This window comes from Suricata suricatta, chromosome 10 (assembly GCF_006229205.1).
Source record: "Suricata suricatta isolate VVHF042 chromosome 10, meerkat_22Aug2017_6uvM2_HiC, whole genome shotgun sequence".
Lineage (NCBI taxonomy): Eukaryota > Metazoa > Chordata > Mammalia > Carnivora > Herpestidae > Suricata > Suricata suricatta.
Window position 1 is genome coordinate 36929150 of NC_043709.1, and position 15571 is coordinate 36944720.

The window sequence follows — 15571 nt, forward strand, 5'->3', positions numbered from 1 at the left end:
CTCCCTCCTCCTCTGCCCCCACCCGTCACACAGGCTAACGTTCTCTATCAAAAAAATAATAATAGCAAAATTAATAAAAATAAGTAACTACTAAAAATAGACAAACTATATGAAGATTTTTTCTGAATTTGCTTTAAAATGTTACAATTCAATGCTATCAAAATTAAATAGAAGTCAGGAATCCTGAATTCTTGCCTCTTCTCTCAAGTAGAAATGATGCCATATGTTTCCTTCTGTGCTTTCCCTCTCACATCTCTTCTAGCACAGCACTGTTACTCCTTACTCAATGTACATGTTGTCCGTTAGACTTCAGCCTCCACTGGGGAAGACCATGAGTATCTTGAGGATTGCATCACAATGTCTAGCATATAGCAGACTCTCAATTGTTGAGTGAAGGTGAAAAGATGAACCTACCTTCATAAATGCTACATTATTTCATTTAGATTTCTCCCTCCAGACAACTGTGTCCTACAGTCTGTATTTTCTCAGCTCGACCCTCCCAAACTTCTAGCCACTTTCCTTGAGCATTGCCATGTCTCCTCTGCCTGGAAAACCCTTCTCCTCCCTTGCTTCTCCTGAAAACTTTCTCACCGTTTAAGACTCAATTTCGTGCAATCTTTTATGTCCCACGTTCCGTATACATAGAAATTTGTAAAAACCTTTACCGGAGGATGCGTGATTATGAATCCTCCAATGCAAGTACTTCATTAAATGTCTTGCAAAGATAATAAAATCAACAGCACAAACGAGTATTTTTGAGTGCTTACTATGGCCCAGTCACCATTCTCACCACTTTAAATATCGCACTAAATCAACTGATCCTAGTGACAATCTCATGAGGTAGATTCTGTTGTTATCGTATAAATGTATTTTAGTGGTGCCCCCTCCACACAGGAGCTCACCACAGTGTTCCACCCATGAGTACCATATGATGGTGCACTGCACATACTCCACCTTCATGAAATAGATATTTGTATATATATTTTAAAAAGAGGAAACTGAGATTCCAAGTGGTGAAGTCACTTGCCCTGAGATAGTTCAGCCAATGAGGACAGCCAATATTTGAAGACATTTTGGTATGACTCTTTCCATTCTACTACTTTCTGTTTCTTTAACCCACAGTGATTTCTAAGCTGAGGTCTGAAGACATTTCAGACTCAATAAACTGCTGTCACTATGAAGAGCTCAATGAAAACTGGTGACACCAGGTTTATTGTCCTAAAATAAGTCAGCCAAGATCATAGGAAAGATAATCCAAATCACATTACCAGGAATAACTTTATAACAGAGTTCTATGTGATAAAATTACTTCCAAAGCAGTCAGAGGCCTCTTAGTTAGTTCCAACTATATTTAGTTCAATATAATAAAGCAAGGTGGGAGAAAATTTCTTTAGTTTTTGTAATGAAATTAGACAAGTAAATAAATCATGGTTGAACTAAAAGTCAATGGTGACAGTATAGATATTTTTTTAAATAACAGCATCAACCACAAGCATATGAAACAAAATTAGGATGCAGCTTTATCTAATCATCCATGAGTCCTTGCGTCACAACCAAATCAAATAAATGAAGCAACGTTGTAGGTTTCAATTATTTTACCGTAATAAAGGTTATATTTCCCTTGTCCTTTTTACCAAACTGTCTTCCTCGCTCATCTGCTCCGTGACTTGATTTCTAGCTGCCTTTATTTTCCCATGCATGGGCATTCATTCTTTCAACCCCCTAGGTCCTTCCTTTCTAAAGAGGTTGGTACTGCCCCAAGTCACTTGAGTCTTTTACCTATTCCAAATGGGAACCATTTAGACAAATGCAACTCTCTTGAGAAACAGACCACAAAACCTCTTTCTTCTTTGCTCATGGTTTATATGAACAGAGCCCCAGAATCCCTGTGTGAATATATTCACCAAGGAAGAATGGGTGACCTGTTTGCCTCAAATTGCCTCTCTCTGGGCACTGCCTCCATTCACTACCAGAAGAGAGAAGGCCAGGGAGACCAGATGTTACAGATGCCTGGGAAGAAGCTGATAGATGCCAGATTCTGCATTTGCTTTTCCAGCGTATGAGACATTACTTCTACTAAAGAAATTGACAAAGTTAGTAGTAGATTATTCTGCCATAAGATAGTGACTCAATACACACACACACACACACACAGCATATCTCATGTTGGGGCCCATCCAGCCAGAAGCGCTGTGTGGCCTTTGGGACCCTGCTTCCCCTACTTGAAAATGTGTGCGCTTGACTGCTTGACCTAAGTGGATCAGAGACTGGGGTTAGTTCTCCTATTAATCATGCCACTTGGTAATCATGGTTTCAGTCACTGGGCAGATTTTCTGATTGAAACTTCCTCCCTAGTTATGGGCACCTTACTCACAGACTATTGTTTAAGCCTGTAAGAAAAAATAGCCTTGTCATAAGCTTCGGTTAATGATATCACTATGTACATAAAACAAACCCCTGCTGATGTATTTTGAGTGATGAATTATGTTTTTTGATCTTCTGTGTTGTACCTCGTTTCTATTTTGATTTTCTGTTTTTGCTACCATGGAAATAATAATTTTTCTGGAAGTAACAATGTAATCATTAGAAAAATGATGTAATCACCTATGGTATATAAGACACCAAGTTTCACAGTAAAGTGTGGTCTCTTCCACCATTCATGTTGTCTGTGTTCTTTCTTATAGATATTTCGCCGACACCAACCCCCTACTCAGAGACCCTTGGACTCTGGTGCGTGGGCTGGTCCCCCGCAATCTCACAAAGCTACAGGCCTAAAAGAAACTTGCAGAATAATCAGTCAGTTAGCAGAGCTGGGATTTGAACTCTGGTGTGTTTGAAGCCTGAGCTCCCACTAGTACCCATTGCCCTATGTCACCTCAACACACCACTTTCTGTAACAGCCACTAAATAAAACATTAGCATCACTATAACCTAACAACATCAACAGCACAATAGAATATACAAAAGATATGCACTTGAAGTATTTTGAATGGACGCAGGATCACTATTACTTTCCCAAAATTGCAGTTAAACCAGGAGATAAATGCCAAATCCATCCTAATATGAATTCTCTCCTAGATTCTTTGCAGGACTTTAATAATGTATATATAACATATGTGTGACATATTGAATCATCTGTTATACATCATACGGAATATTTCATATAAATATATGTGATATATTACATGAGTATAGCAAAATAATTACAATAGTCTTCAAGGTATCAACTCAAAGTTAACCACCAGACAGAACACCAATTTTAGATATGTTTATAAATAATGTTTTTAAGAGCTCTTGCATTTTCTGTCAAATTCTGAATGCTCTAATTTTTTTCTAAAAAAAGAGGCTTACCCTGGAGCACAAACACAGCCACTTATACAGGGCGAGGATGGGGCGCAAGTGAAGTTCATGGCCAGGTTTGCACACGTAGTCTCACAATTTACACCACCAGCTGGCAATTCAGGGTCAGGAAATCTGCAGTCAAAATACACTTTTCCCTCAGGGCAGGCATGAACTTTAGAGAAAAAGTCACACATAAAATACCATTAGCCCTGTATTTGGTCCATAAACAAACAACCATACTGATATGCATTTGTCATCCAAGCACATTTCACCGTAGAGTATCTTACCAGTTATTATTAGATGATGCTCGGACTCTGTAAGGTTTGTTTGAGGAGCTTACAAACCTTTTCTAGGAAGATTCTCTTTTGTCTCCTAAATGTCTAAAACTTCTTTTCAGTTTGAAAACCTTAACTGCCTTCCCCAAAGCAATAGCCAAACAACTATTATATAATTTTCTGAGGTAAAGAAACAGGGTATTTTGATTAATCCAAACATACATTTTCAATTTTGGAGGGACTGGTAATATAATATACTGAAGCTCTTATGAAGCCATGTATTTACAAGAACACATAATACTTTTAGATCTTGCTTCACCTCTGAGTCATTATTTGTATCAGTCCTCACTACACCACAGAAGTGCAGAAGTAGACATAATTATAGACAGAGTAGGGGATACATATTCTTCCAGAATGCTTTTGGGCTCATAGAGATCAAATAAGCTCCTTTTTCTGGGGCCAATGGGATCAAATCTTGTGCATTCCTCTGTGAGAAGTCTGGCCACCTGGATTTCCTCCTCTTTATTCTAAGCCACACCGAAGCAAATGGGAGAGGAGAAGGATGCTCCAGTTGCTTCTGAGTATGTGTGGTCCATGAACATACGCTGTAAAGAAACCTAGATAGCTTGAATCCTTATCATAAAGCAAATCCAGGGCCTATAAATCAAAGCTAATTTGTAATAGACTATACAAGACAATGCAAATAAATAACAAAATAATAGCTCCATTTTATCTAGACTATATCTATTAAAAGTAATGAAAGTAGTGTATTTTATGAATTCCCTAGAATTTCTTAACAGCAACTAAAAATTTGAGGTGTTATGGTGAAGATAAATAATATATAGGGTGTTCTAATATATATAGGATTTTCAGGAATGATATGCAAGTAAAAAATGACATTCTAAAGAGAGATGGCAGTAGATGTCATTTTAGAAGCCACTTTTAAGTAATGGCTGCTAGTTTTAGAGTCCAAGAACTTGTGGTAATGACATCCCCTTGGTCATAAGCAGAGATGTAGACTCTCAGACATCATCCCTGACCTGCTGGATCAGAATTAATGTTTTACCAAAATCCCCAGGTGATTGTGCACACATTAAATCTGAGAAGTCCTGGTCTAGAGTAGTTTCCCACTGCTGCTCCATAAGTGGGTTTCAACACGTGCCTGGATACATATGCCTCAAGCTCTCCATGCACCTGACGTGGTCCTGGGGTAGGCAGCATCTAGGTAACATCCCCTAGGTCGATTAGCTTTGCCCCTTAGCACCCTTGCAAGCTCATCCTAGGACGTCCTACAATTATTATGAAAGTGAAAAAGTTAGGAAGCACGGGAGCACCATATTGAGGAGTAATCCCAAGACTATATTCATGCATATTGGCAAGGAGGGCTGTGATGGACTTATGATTTCCAGAAAAATGGCAGCAGTATTGAAACTGCATTCTTTAAGGAGAACATCTATCTAGATCTTACCAGTAGAGGGCGTCGCTGGCTCATCACATTTCACGGTCCCGTTTGAACACTGGCTAGTAGAAGCAAACAAATAGTTAATTCATGAAGCCACAACTCAGTTTTTTATGTGTTTCAAAAACAATCAAATAAGAGTCTAGCTTAGCTCCAGTTTGAAGAGAGTTATTTCAGTTCAATGTTTATCAAACATGTATGTGTGGGCTCTGCAATAGGCATGGGAGATACAAAAACCAAAATTCATAGTCTTTACCCAAGCGCTTATGTTCTAGTAAGAAAGGAAGACATATAAGTAAATAATTAATGCAGTGTGACACATGCAGCATGGAAATATATTCAAGATACAGAAGTAAATCACAGAAAAATGTCTTAAAATCTGTTGGCAACTGACATCAAGACAGAGAAGGTAAAGTCTGGACAGTTTTAAACAACGGATGGAGGTTATGATATGGATAAAGCAGGAAGGCTGTGACACTCAGAGGAGATGTGGTACAAAGTCACATGTTGTAGACAGTGTTCTGTGTGACAAAATACAACACAAGAAGTGACAGGAGATGCAGATGGCAAAGAGGCAAAAGTCAGATCCATAAAGATACTAAGACTTTACCCCGGAGACCTTAAGTGGAAAAGTAATGTGGTTGGTTCCAATTCTAGAAAACTCATTTTGGCAGCAGTGTTGAAGATACAGTGGAGTCACATTTTGCTTGAAAATTAGGATCTAAATTCAGGGCAAATGGCAAACCAAATCAGGCAAGATTAATCTTGAAAATCCCTTAAGAAGGTATCATTTAATTATGTCTCAGTTTTAAAATGATATCCGTGGGGCACCAGGGTGGCTCAGTCCATCGACTGTCCGACCTCAGCTCAAGTCATGATCTCACAGTTCTGGAGTTGGAGCCCCATGTCGGGCTCCATGCTGACAGCTCAGAGCACTGAGCCTGCTTCAGATTCTGTGTGTCCCTCTCTCTTTGCCCCTCCCCTGCTGGCACACACACACACACACACACACACACTCTCTCTCTCTCTCTCTCTCAAGAATAAATAAACATTAAAAAATTATTTGAAAACAAATCAAGACAGGAAACAACACATCAGTTCTCAATAATTCCAACATAGACAGCTTTTACTTCAGCTTTGGACCAGATCATGTGTTCTGTATTTGAGCCCAGGTGAAGAAGCGGACTAACATACTAGGCCATATCACATGAAAAGTATGCTTAGGTGTCATGTAACACGAGATGACACTCAGAGCTGTGATTTACTCGCACTGTGCATGACAGAGGAACTGAGACCGACAGATTCAGGGCACAGATCCACGTCTTCCATGTCATAGTCTCTCTGGGGCATAGGTCTTTCAGGAGGAGTGGTAGATGAGGTCACTACACTAATGGAATTCTTTTTTTCCTTTTTGAGGTGGAAGAGTTCCTTTGCTTTTGCCAAGTTTACTTAAATAAATCCAATTACGTTAAATTCTAAAGAGATACAGCACTGAGGTAAAATGGAAGGGGGCAAGCCTAGAGGCAAGAAAACCAGGTGGAAATGTCCAGAAAGGAGACAGTGAGAGACATTGCTAGCATGCAGTGATGGGAATGAGGGAATGAGTTTCACTCATATCCATAAAATAAAAAGCCCACTGTGGTTGGGAGCTACTGACTGGGAATGTTGAGCAGGAGGAAGAAGTCCAAAATGGCTCCCAAATTTCTAGTTTGGGAGACTGGCTAGTAGCACAGCCTATGAGAGAAAGATTCAGGAGCCGGGTGCCTTTGTGTCTTGATTGAGGGATGGCAGGAAGGGAGATGGAGATAACAATAAAGTTAAATTGACTATTCTGCCGTACATACAAAATAAGCTGCTGAGCAAAGTGGTTGGTAGGGCAAGCGCTGCAGAGCCAGGTTTCCCAGAATTGAAAATCAGCCTTATTCCCCAGTTTCTTAACTGCCTGTGCCTCATTTTCCTCACCTGTACACTGGGGCTAAAGCAACAGTGCCTATCTCTTAGGGGTACAGTGGTGAGCATTTTAGTAATAGACATAAGACCTGTAGAATGGCACCAAGACTACAGAAATGGCCAGATAACATTAGTATTATCATTACTGTTACTATTATCTACCGTCAGTTGTCCCTCTGGGGCCACTAAAAGAGGGAGTGGGATGAAAATCAGTGTGGACTGCTGCGTGGTCCTGTCTGCATTTTCAACCAACAGGGCACAACAGGAAAGAGTGTTAGCCATGAGTAAGTGTTATCTCATGGGGATCAACGTCACTAGGGAGGGGGCTCACTGGCTCCAGTGTGTGATGTGGTTCAATCCAACCAAAACCTCTCAGCAACCTGCAGGGCTTCTATCTGAGAAGCAAATTAATTCAAGGGCTTCTGTTTTGCTGATTGACACTTCAATTTATAACTGTTTTCTGCAGTTATGAGCATAAGGCTTGGGCACTCCATGCTGAAAGGTAAGAAAGATACAGCTGAGGGGCAGCTGGGTGGCTCAGTTGGTTAAGTGTTCGACTTCGACTCCGGTCATGGTGTCATGGTTTATGGGTTCGAGCCCTGCATCGGGCTCTCTGTAGACAGCTCAGAGCCTGGAGCCTGCTTCTGTCTCCCTCACTCTCTGCCCTCCCCTGCTTTTACTCTGTCTCTGTCTCTCTCTCAAAAATAAAAATAAAAAAATTTTAAATATATGGCTTTAAATGCCACATTAAACTTATCTTTATATTTGAAATTACAGAAGTCGCATTTAAAGTTTTGATTAAAAATTGTATTAGTACATGTTGTCAAGTACATCCCCATCATTGAAATCTACCATAAGCCCGACGGTGTTGGGATGAGCTCTCCAGGCTGATAAACGCTGCCCCTATAGTGACACCGGCAGTGAAATCTGTAATGTAAAAAAAACTTAAGTTAATAAAATAGGATATAAATTTTAAAAAGCCACTAAAATCAAGCAGACCTCATGCTCTGAATTGGTAACTCTGAGGCACACTCTAAAGATGACATTATTCCATGAGCCTGCATGCAATTCTGTTCAATGACCGCTTACATGTGGAGCGCTGTGTACCTTCAGACTGTGTTTTCTATAGTACAAATTCTGTAACGTGTCAGTCACAGTACAGGCTGTGTTGTTTTTGTTGCCAAAAAAAAAAAAAAAGGCCCTGAATGCACTTTAGAGAAATACAATTGATATATCATTTCAGCCCATAAGACAAAAGTCTAGATCTCCCATGAGATCTGAGGGATTTCTGAGTCCTGATAGACAGTTCAATCCTGCTCCTAAAATTTGTCACATGGCAGTGAAACAAACCTTGTTATTAATTTTGATATGGTTAAAACAAGTAGAAAAGTGAGCCATCATATTCCATAGCTCTTTCTGCAGCTATTTGTAAACACGTACAGCATTAAAAATAAGTAAATAAAGGTAAAGACATTAAGAAACATTAATGGAACAACCCACATGCAGATTTTTGCATATATGCACACTTATTTTAGAGAAAAATAGCTGTTCAATAATGGAGAAAATTTATCTTCCAGTAAATGGTGCTGAGTCAATTAAATTTGAAAAGAGAGAGAGAGAGAGAGAGAGAGATGACACAGGCACGAAACTCCACTTAACCTGTAAGGAAAAGGAGAGAGAAACACTGGACCCCACCCACCCATTCCGGTGACTTACATGGGCACACAAAAGCTAAGCGTGTCTTCATAGTATTTGCCTTCAGGACAGTTGCAGCCCTCTGCACAGTCGTCACTACACCGCTCGGGGGCAGCGAGAGATGTGCAGGAGCGGCGACAGAAGGAAGAGCAGTGATGGTACAGCATGCCCTTCTGACACACGACCCCTAGGACGAAGGAGCGTCAGGTGAGAGGAATTGCCACAGGGCACAGACGCATGTGCGCTGGGCTCTAGGTCTCTGATAGACATGAGTCATGAAAAACAAAGATATGTTCCATCAATAAGCCTAGAACATTGTAGAGTCTTGTAACAGAAACAATAAACAAGCAAACAGATAAATAAGGAAATAAATAACTAAATAAAATGGTTACAGTCAACATTTGAATGACACAGGTTTGAACTATCTGGGTTCCTCTACCTATACTTGGATTTTTTTCAGCAAACATAGAACAGTAGTGAATGTATTTTATCTTCTTTATGATTTTAACATTCTTTTCTCTAGCTTACTTTGTTGTAGGAATACAGTATATAATACACACACAAAATGTGTGTTTATTGACTATGTTATCAGTAAGATTTCTGGGTAAGAATAAGTGATTAGTAGCTAAGTGTTTGGGGGAGTCAAAAATTATAGCAGATTTTGACTGTGGGTGGTTGGCACTTGGGTGGTTGGGACATCAGTGCCCCTTGCTCCCATGTTGTTCAATGACCAACTATTTTTGCCTCAATAGAAGTGTGACAGACATATTCTGTTTTTAATGCGACATTTTATAACAGTCTTTAATAGCCTGTACCATATTTTTTAATATTTAAGTTGTTTTACATGTCTAATTAACCTTCCTGTATTCACAGTTTAAACCTATTCACTGCTATATTGACATCAGCTTGTTTATGACATTATGTAAACCTAAGTAAACTGTAAGCCTCCTACAAATAAGGCAAAACTTGACTTATATGATCCATACTCGTAGCTTTTACTTTTCACTTTTTAAATCATGTACACACTTTTTTTCTAAATCTCTCTAATTTCTCTTTAGACCAACCCAAAATCATTTTAGGCAAACTAAAATAATCTAAAAACACACTTTTAAAAATAAAACCTAGAAAATGCTAGATAAAACCTAATTGAAATTATGTTAAATGTATAACTGATCTTGTGAGGAAAACAAAGGGGGGGTCATCTCCCCAGGTGCCACATGAAATGAGAAAAATAAAATTCAGAATTCGGAGGAAAGAAAGGGAGAATGGGTCCACGTAATCTTGAACCTTACATTTAACTCATGTGGGAAAGGAAAATGAGAGCTGATCCTTCACAAAGCAAGGAGGGACCTAGGAGAACTTTAACTTGGACCCTCAGAAAAGCCCCATCCTTAGCTGAGAGATGTACTGCAGCAGAGATCAGCAAACTTTTTCTGTAAAGGGTCAAATGGCAAATGGCCTCAGCTTTGCAGGCCATACAGCCTCTGTCACAGCTACTCAGCTCGGCCCTTCTAGCTCAAAAGTAGCCGTAGACAATGAGTAAACCTATGGGCAATAGACTTTATTTACAAAAACATAGACAGCCCAAGGGTGTCATTTGCCAACTCCAGGACCAGAAGAAATCTGATCCTAGTACAGGAAGATGCCAGGAAAGCTTCTCTAATTCTGTGGGGTCTGTGATGAAATAGAGTATCCTCTGAGAAATCAAATCCCAGATTTATATCCTGTGCTGTATGGCATAGGGAGTTGTATTACTTTTATATTGCCATTATTTTTGTCTTAGAAAACCCAAGCTGAGAAATTAATATCAAAACTAGTCAGTTTACCCCTGGAATGATAAGAAAACGTTTTATGAAACATTTAGGAGGAGGAGTGTGGAGAAAGTGATGCTCCTAAAATCTGGGTCATAAAAGATACTAAAAGGGCAGGGTAAGTAAGGGGTGGTCCTGGCAAAGATTAACTCATAAAAAATATATAGAACACATAAAGATAGGAAACAGTCTGGGCACCCTGATGGCTCAGTTGGGTAAGTGTCTGACTTTATTTCAGCTCAGGTCATGATCTCATGGTTCATGGGTTCAAGCCTACATCAGGCTCCACACCCACAGCACTGAGAGTGCAGAGCCTGCTTGGGATTTTCTCTGTCTGTCTGTCTCTCTCTCTCTCTCTCTCTCTCATATAAATAAATAAATAAATAAATAAATAAATAAATAAATAAATAAATAAATAACTTTAAAAGAAAAAGAAACAATCTACTGTGAATGAGATGACACCAAAACCCCAGACTGAACTTGAGATAATTACCGTAGTGTAACTTATCTATTTAACTACAAATCACCTGTGTCACCATATCACATAAATTCCATACTTCCCAATACTTAGATATGACATTTATAAGATCAATTTTTTTAATTTTTCACATTATGTCTGTTGCATACCTCAAACCATGCAGTTACAACTCTAATATTGCTTATATTAAAATGGTAAAAAATTATTGGTGTGTTGTCCAACATACCTTCAATTTTAAGTAATGAAGTATTGTATTTGTTTTTCATGTTTGCACACTATACTCAGATTTCAACTGTCTTTGGCAACATTGACCTTTCTTTTTTAAAAAACACAGTAATTACAAACACAAAACTCTCTAAAGTGTCATCTGATCATCTTTATTTGTGCCATTATCATACTCACCACAGAATGAAACCTGAGCTCTGAAATCAATGATGATACCACGCTGGCCACAGAGGTAGGCATAGTGGGCAAGAGCGTTGCACAGACAGGCGCTTCCACACTTGCAAGCATCATGACGGCACAGCTGATAGTACAGCCCCGGGCTAATGTAGATGTGGCAGGGGGCAAAGAGCTCCTGGCGGATAACATCACAGTGTGCTGCGTATCCAACTAACAGACAAAAACAAACAAATACAACAACAACAACATCAGCACCTCATTTACTAGTCTTACCTCTCAGTACCAAATTCTAGAACTATCCAAGCATTGCTTTCCTAGAAATGTACTGAATTGCCTATTATTTTCAACAAGCACCAATATTTTCCATTTATATATCTTTACTTATAGTAATATTGGTGCCAGAACTTAATCTACATTTAATAATCTTTTAGCAAAAAAAAAAAAAAATATTGTGCTATACCTGAATAATAAGAGTTACAGAAGGGTCAATAGAAATGGCCACAATCCCACCCTATTGCCTAAGGATCATCATAGAAAATCACCCCAATTCTGCTATAAAAATTGATGAATATTGGAAGACCTATCTCCAGACAGCTACACACAGTAATAATGGTGCCAGATTGTGGGTGCTATGGCAACTCCCTAAGATACACAACTATCCAGGAAGGATTGGGAATCATCTCATTCCAATGAAGTCTCTGGGGTAAATGATAATGTGGCAGTTGCCATATAGTCATTGAATACATTGTCTGCACAAGACACAAAGGACGGAGCACAATGTCTGGCAATAATGTTTGATAAATGAATCTAAGAATGCATGAATAAATGAATAATGAATAGAAATTAGGGATCAGACCACAAACGAAATATAACTACAAAGCCATTTTGGGAGGTCTATGTAATCCCTTCTTGAAATTTATTGACTTTTCCCTTGAGAAGGAACAAACAGAATTATAGGAATAACCAAGTTTGACAAAGCAATCTAGATCCCATCTTTATAAAAAAAAAAAAACCCAAATCATCCATAAAAAAGAATGAAATCTTGCTATTTACAATGACATGGATGGAACAAGAGAGTAGTATGCTAAGAGAAATAAGTCAGTTTGAGAAAGCCAAGTACCATATGCCTTTACTCATATGTGGAATTTAAGGGGAAAAAATGAACACAGGGACCCAAATAAGAGATGCAAACTAAGAAACAGACTCTTAACTCTAGAGACTGAACTGAGGGACACTGGAGGGGAGGTGGGGCAGGTATGGGTTAAATAGGTGATGGGTATTAAGGAGGGCACTTGCTGTGATGAACACAAGAAGAGTGTTGTATAGAAGTGACGAATCACTAAATTCTACACCTGAAACTAATATTGCACTATATGTTAACTAACTGGAATTTAAAGGGGAAAAAACCACCTGAATGTATTTTGTCACATATTTTAAATATTGCAAATTTCAATTTTGGTAAGGAAACACATGGTAATTGTTTGAGTATCATACTTTTGCATTGCTATGAAAATAAGTAACTTAGACAATAACCGCATTCCGTTGGCATGCATCCTTCTAATCCCCAGGAATGCTAAAGCAAAGCAATACATCAGTGGGGCTTTTACTGTGTGCCTTAAGGATTTGTAGATCAAAAAAATATTCCTACTAGCATTAAGTAAAAGGGTGATTCCAGAAGATTCTTATGAAAAAATATCCTTCAGAAATATTGACTTTTATCTATTTTCCTTTCTCTGGAATCTTTCTAACTTTACCTATCTGAAACGTTTAAAAATAGGTCATGACAAACTTGAAGAAGAATAATATCTAAAATATATGTCATAGAAGACATGAGATAGGGTGATAAAAGTGATAAAATATATACATAATATATACATAATAAAGGGAGATCATAAGGAAAAAAAACAGAGAGAAATTGTATTTGTCATTTGGACTCTACTCCAGCTTTTACATGTTATTAAAAAAACAAAAAGTAAAGTTGTTGCAATATCAAAGAGAGAACTGAGAAAGTTAGAAGCAAACTGAGCAAGACTATTTGAAAGAGAAGAAAATCTAATTGTAGAAATTTGAAGACAGAATAGGAAGGAAGGTATTATTAAATGGGAGTGAGAGTAAAAGTATTGAATTATAGGGGCAACTGGTTGGCTCAATCAGTTAAGCATCTAACTCTTGATTTCAGACCAGGTCATCATCTCACTGTTTGTGAGACTGAGCCCCATAAATGAATAAACTTTTTTAAAAAAAAAAAGGATTCAATAATAGAGACCACAAGACTTTAGCCTAATCCTCTTATTATACATAGAAAAAAATGACCATGGAAGTTAGCAATCTTTTGTAAGTTCATAACCTAGCTAAGACAAAAAGCTAGCAGCACTGAAAGCCTTATCCTGTATTCCTTCCATAAATTAACACTAAGGACCATATTATAATCAAAAGATTCCTCCCAAACAACCACTACAAAATGCAGAAATTGTACTGGGTTCATATGGACACTCAAACAATATTAATAATGTATGCAAAAGAACTACATAGAAACAGTAAATTAGCCAAAACAATTAAAGGAACAAATTAAAACTGTAAAAATGTTGAAGTATACATACTAATTGTTTTCATAGTGATTTTGCAAAATATATGTATATAACAATAGATCTTATTCTATTGATCAGTGAAACAGGCTTTTACATGGTTTACTGTGGCTTTAGTAAAAAAAGTACAGAAATTCTTGGCATTGTTTGTTGCACTGTCATTGCAGATTGGAACCCTGGAGCATGACCCTCTCAAATTGTTGCACACTTGATAGCACAGACTTCCTTGGATCGCTGGCCCCTGCTTATGAAGCCATAGTAGGCTGTCTCAGTAAGACTGGTAATGTGATAGCAATAGACAGAAGAATCTACATGAGCTGTCACACTACGGAACTCAAGTCAAACATCGCAAACTCTAACAGCATTATTACAGTACTTCTGGAGATTTCCCTTAGAATTAAAGCATCTGACATCTCCAGCCTACATTTGTGAAGAGTTTAGGGATTCAGGTGTAAACACCTAAAATAAGTAAATTTATTAATGCAAACTAGGAAATAAAATAGTCATTTTCTGGAACTCTTTATAAAAAATAACCTTGATTACATAAAGAGGCATATCTAATTAATTGTATAAGATGACAGCAATAGGTGGAACTTTCCTCTAGGTTTGCATGCAGTGAAAAAGACCTACTGTTTTGTTGATTAATGTTACAGGGGTCCACCATAGGAACATGAACAGGGGCGAAACAAGTGGAGGAAACTCTCCAAGCATACGAGTGGAGTTGTGGGGTGTCTTCTATCATGCCTGATGGAGACCTAGAAAGCAAAAATAACATGCATCATAGTCTCTCCCATTCACTGCATTTTTTCATGGTCTTCAAATATTGAAAATGGAGAACACATTTTTTTAATTTACAAAGAAAACTTAGAGCTTGAAATGTTCTATTTTTTAAAAATATGCATGATACTAGCTTCCAGTTATTAAGAGTTTATAATATGTCAAATTGTGGACATCTATGGTTTTATTTAATAATCCCCTCGGCCTTGTGAAGAAATATGATTCCCATTTGAAAGAGAAAGGAAAGCAGAAGCTCAGAGAAATAGTAACATTTATTCATCTGCTAAGCGTCAGAGCCAAGATTCAAATTCCATTTTTTACCAACTTAATGAATCATTCAAACAATCAAATCATTAATGTGTTTGTGCTTTAGGGTGCATGGGGAGAGGTAAAGGTGGGTAGCTTACATGATTCTTTTAGGATAAAGACAAATGTTCCAAATATAAATAGCCTATATTACTGATTTAGTATTTCAATTTTCATTATGAGGACTGAAATACTGAGGTTCCCTTCTGAAGTTAGGCAAACCAAAAGAAAATTGAGGGAAAATGGTACAAAAGCCATATGTCATCAAGGTTGCTCACTTTAGTTTCCTCAGCAAACCAAAATAGACAAGAAACATCTACCCTTCTGAAGTCAGTCTTGTAAACCACCACACCACTTAAGGGCCAAACACTAAAATGCCTCCTCCAGCAGCTATCAAGGTTTAATAACTCATCAACCAGTATTTAATATATGACAATCCCGACTGGACACTGTCCCAGACATTGTCAAAGCTACCTGAAGAATCAGGTTGG

General features: G+C 38.1%; 1 protein-coding gene across 1 annotated transcript in view; it reads right to left on the bottom strand.

Annotated features, from left to right (window-relative positions):
* OTOGL (otogelin like) overlaps positions 1 to 15571 on the bottom strand; it is a 142162-nt gene that overhangs the window by 79134 nt on the left and 47457 nt on the right. Inside the window, 6 exon segments of the mRNA XM_029954585.1 lie at positions 3352 to 3514; positions 5086 to 5138; positions 7879 to 7953; positions 8743 to 8908; positions 11413 to 11622; positions 14628 to 14752. Coding sequence (XP_029810445.1) covers positions 3352 to 3514; positions 5086 to 5138; positions 7879 to 7953; positions 8743 to 8908; positions 11413 to 11622; positions 14628 to 14752 — 792 coding nt within the window.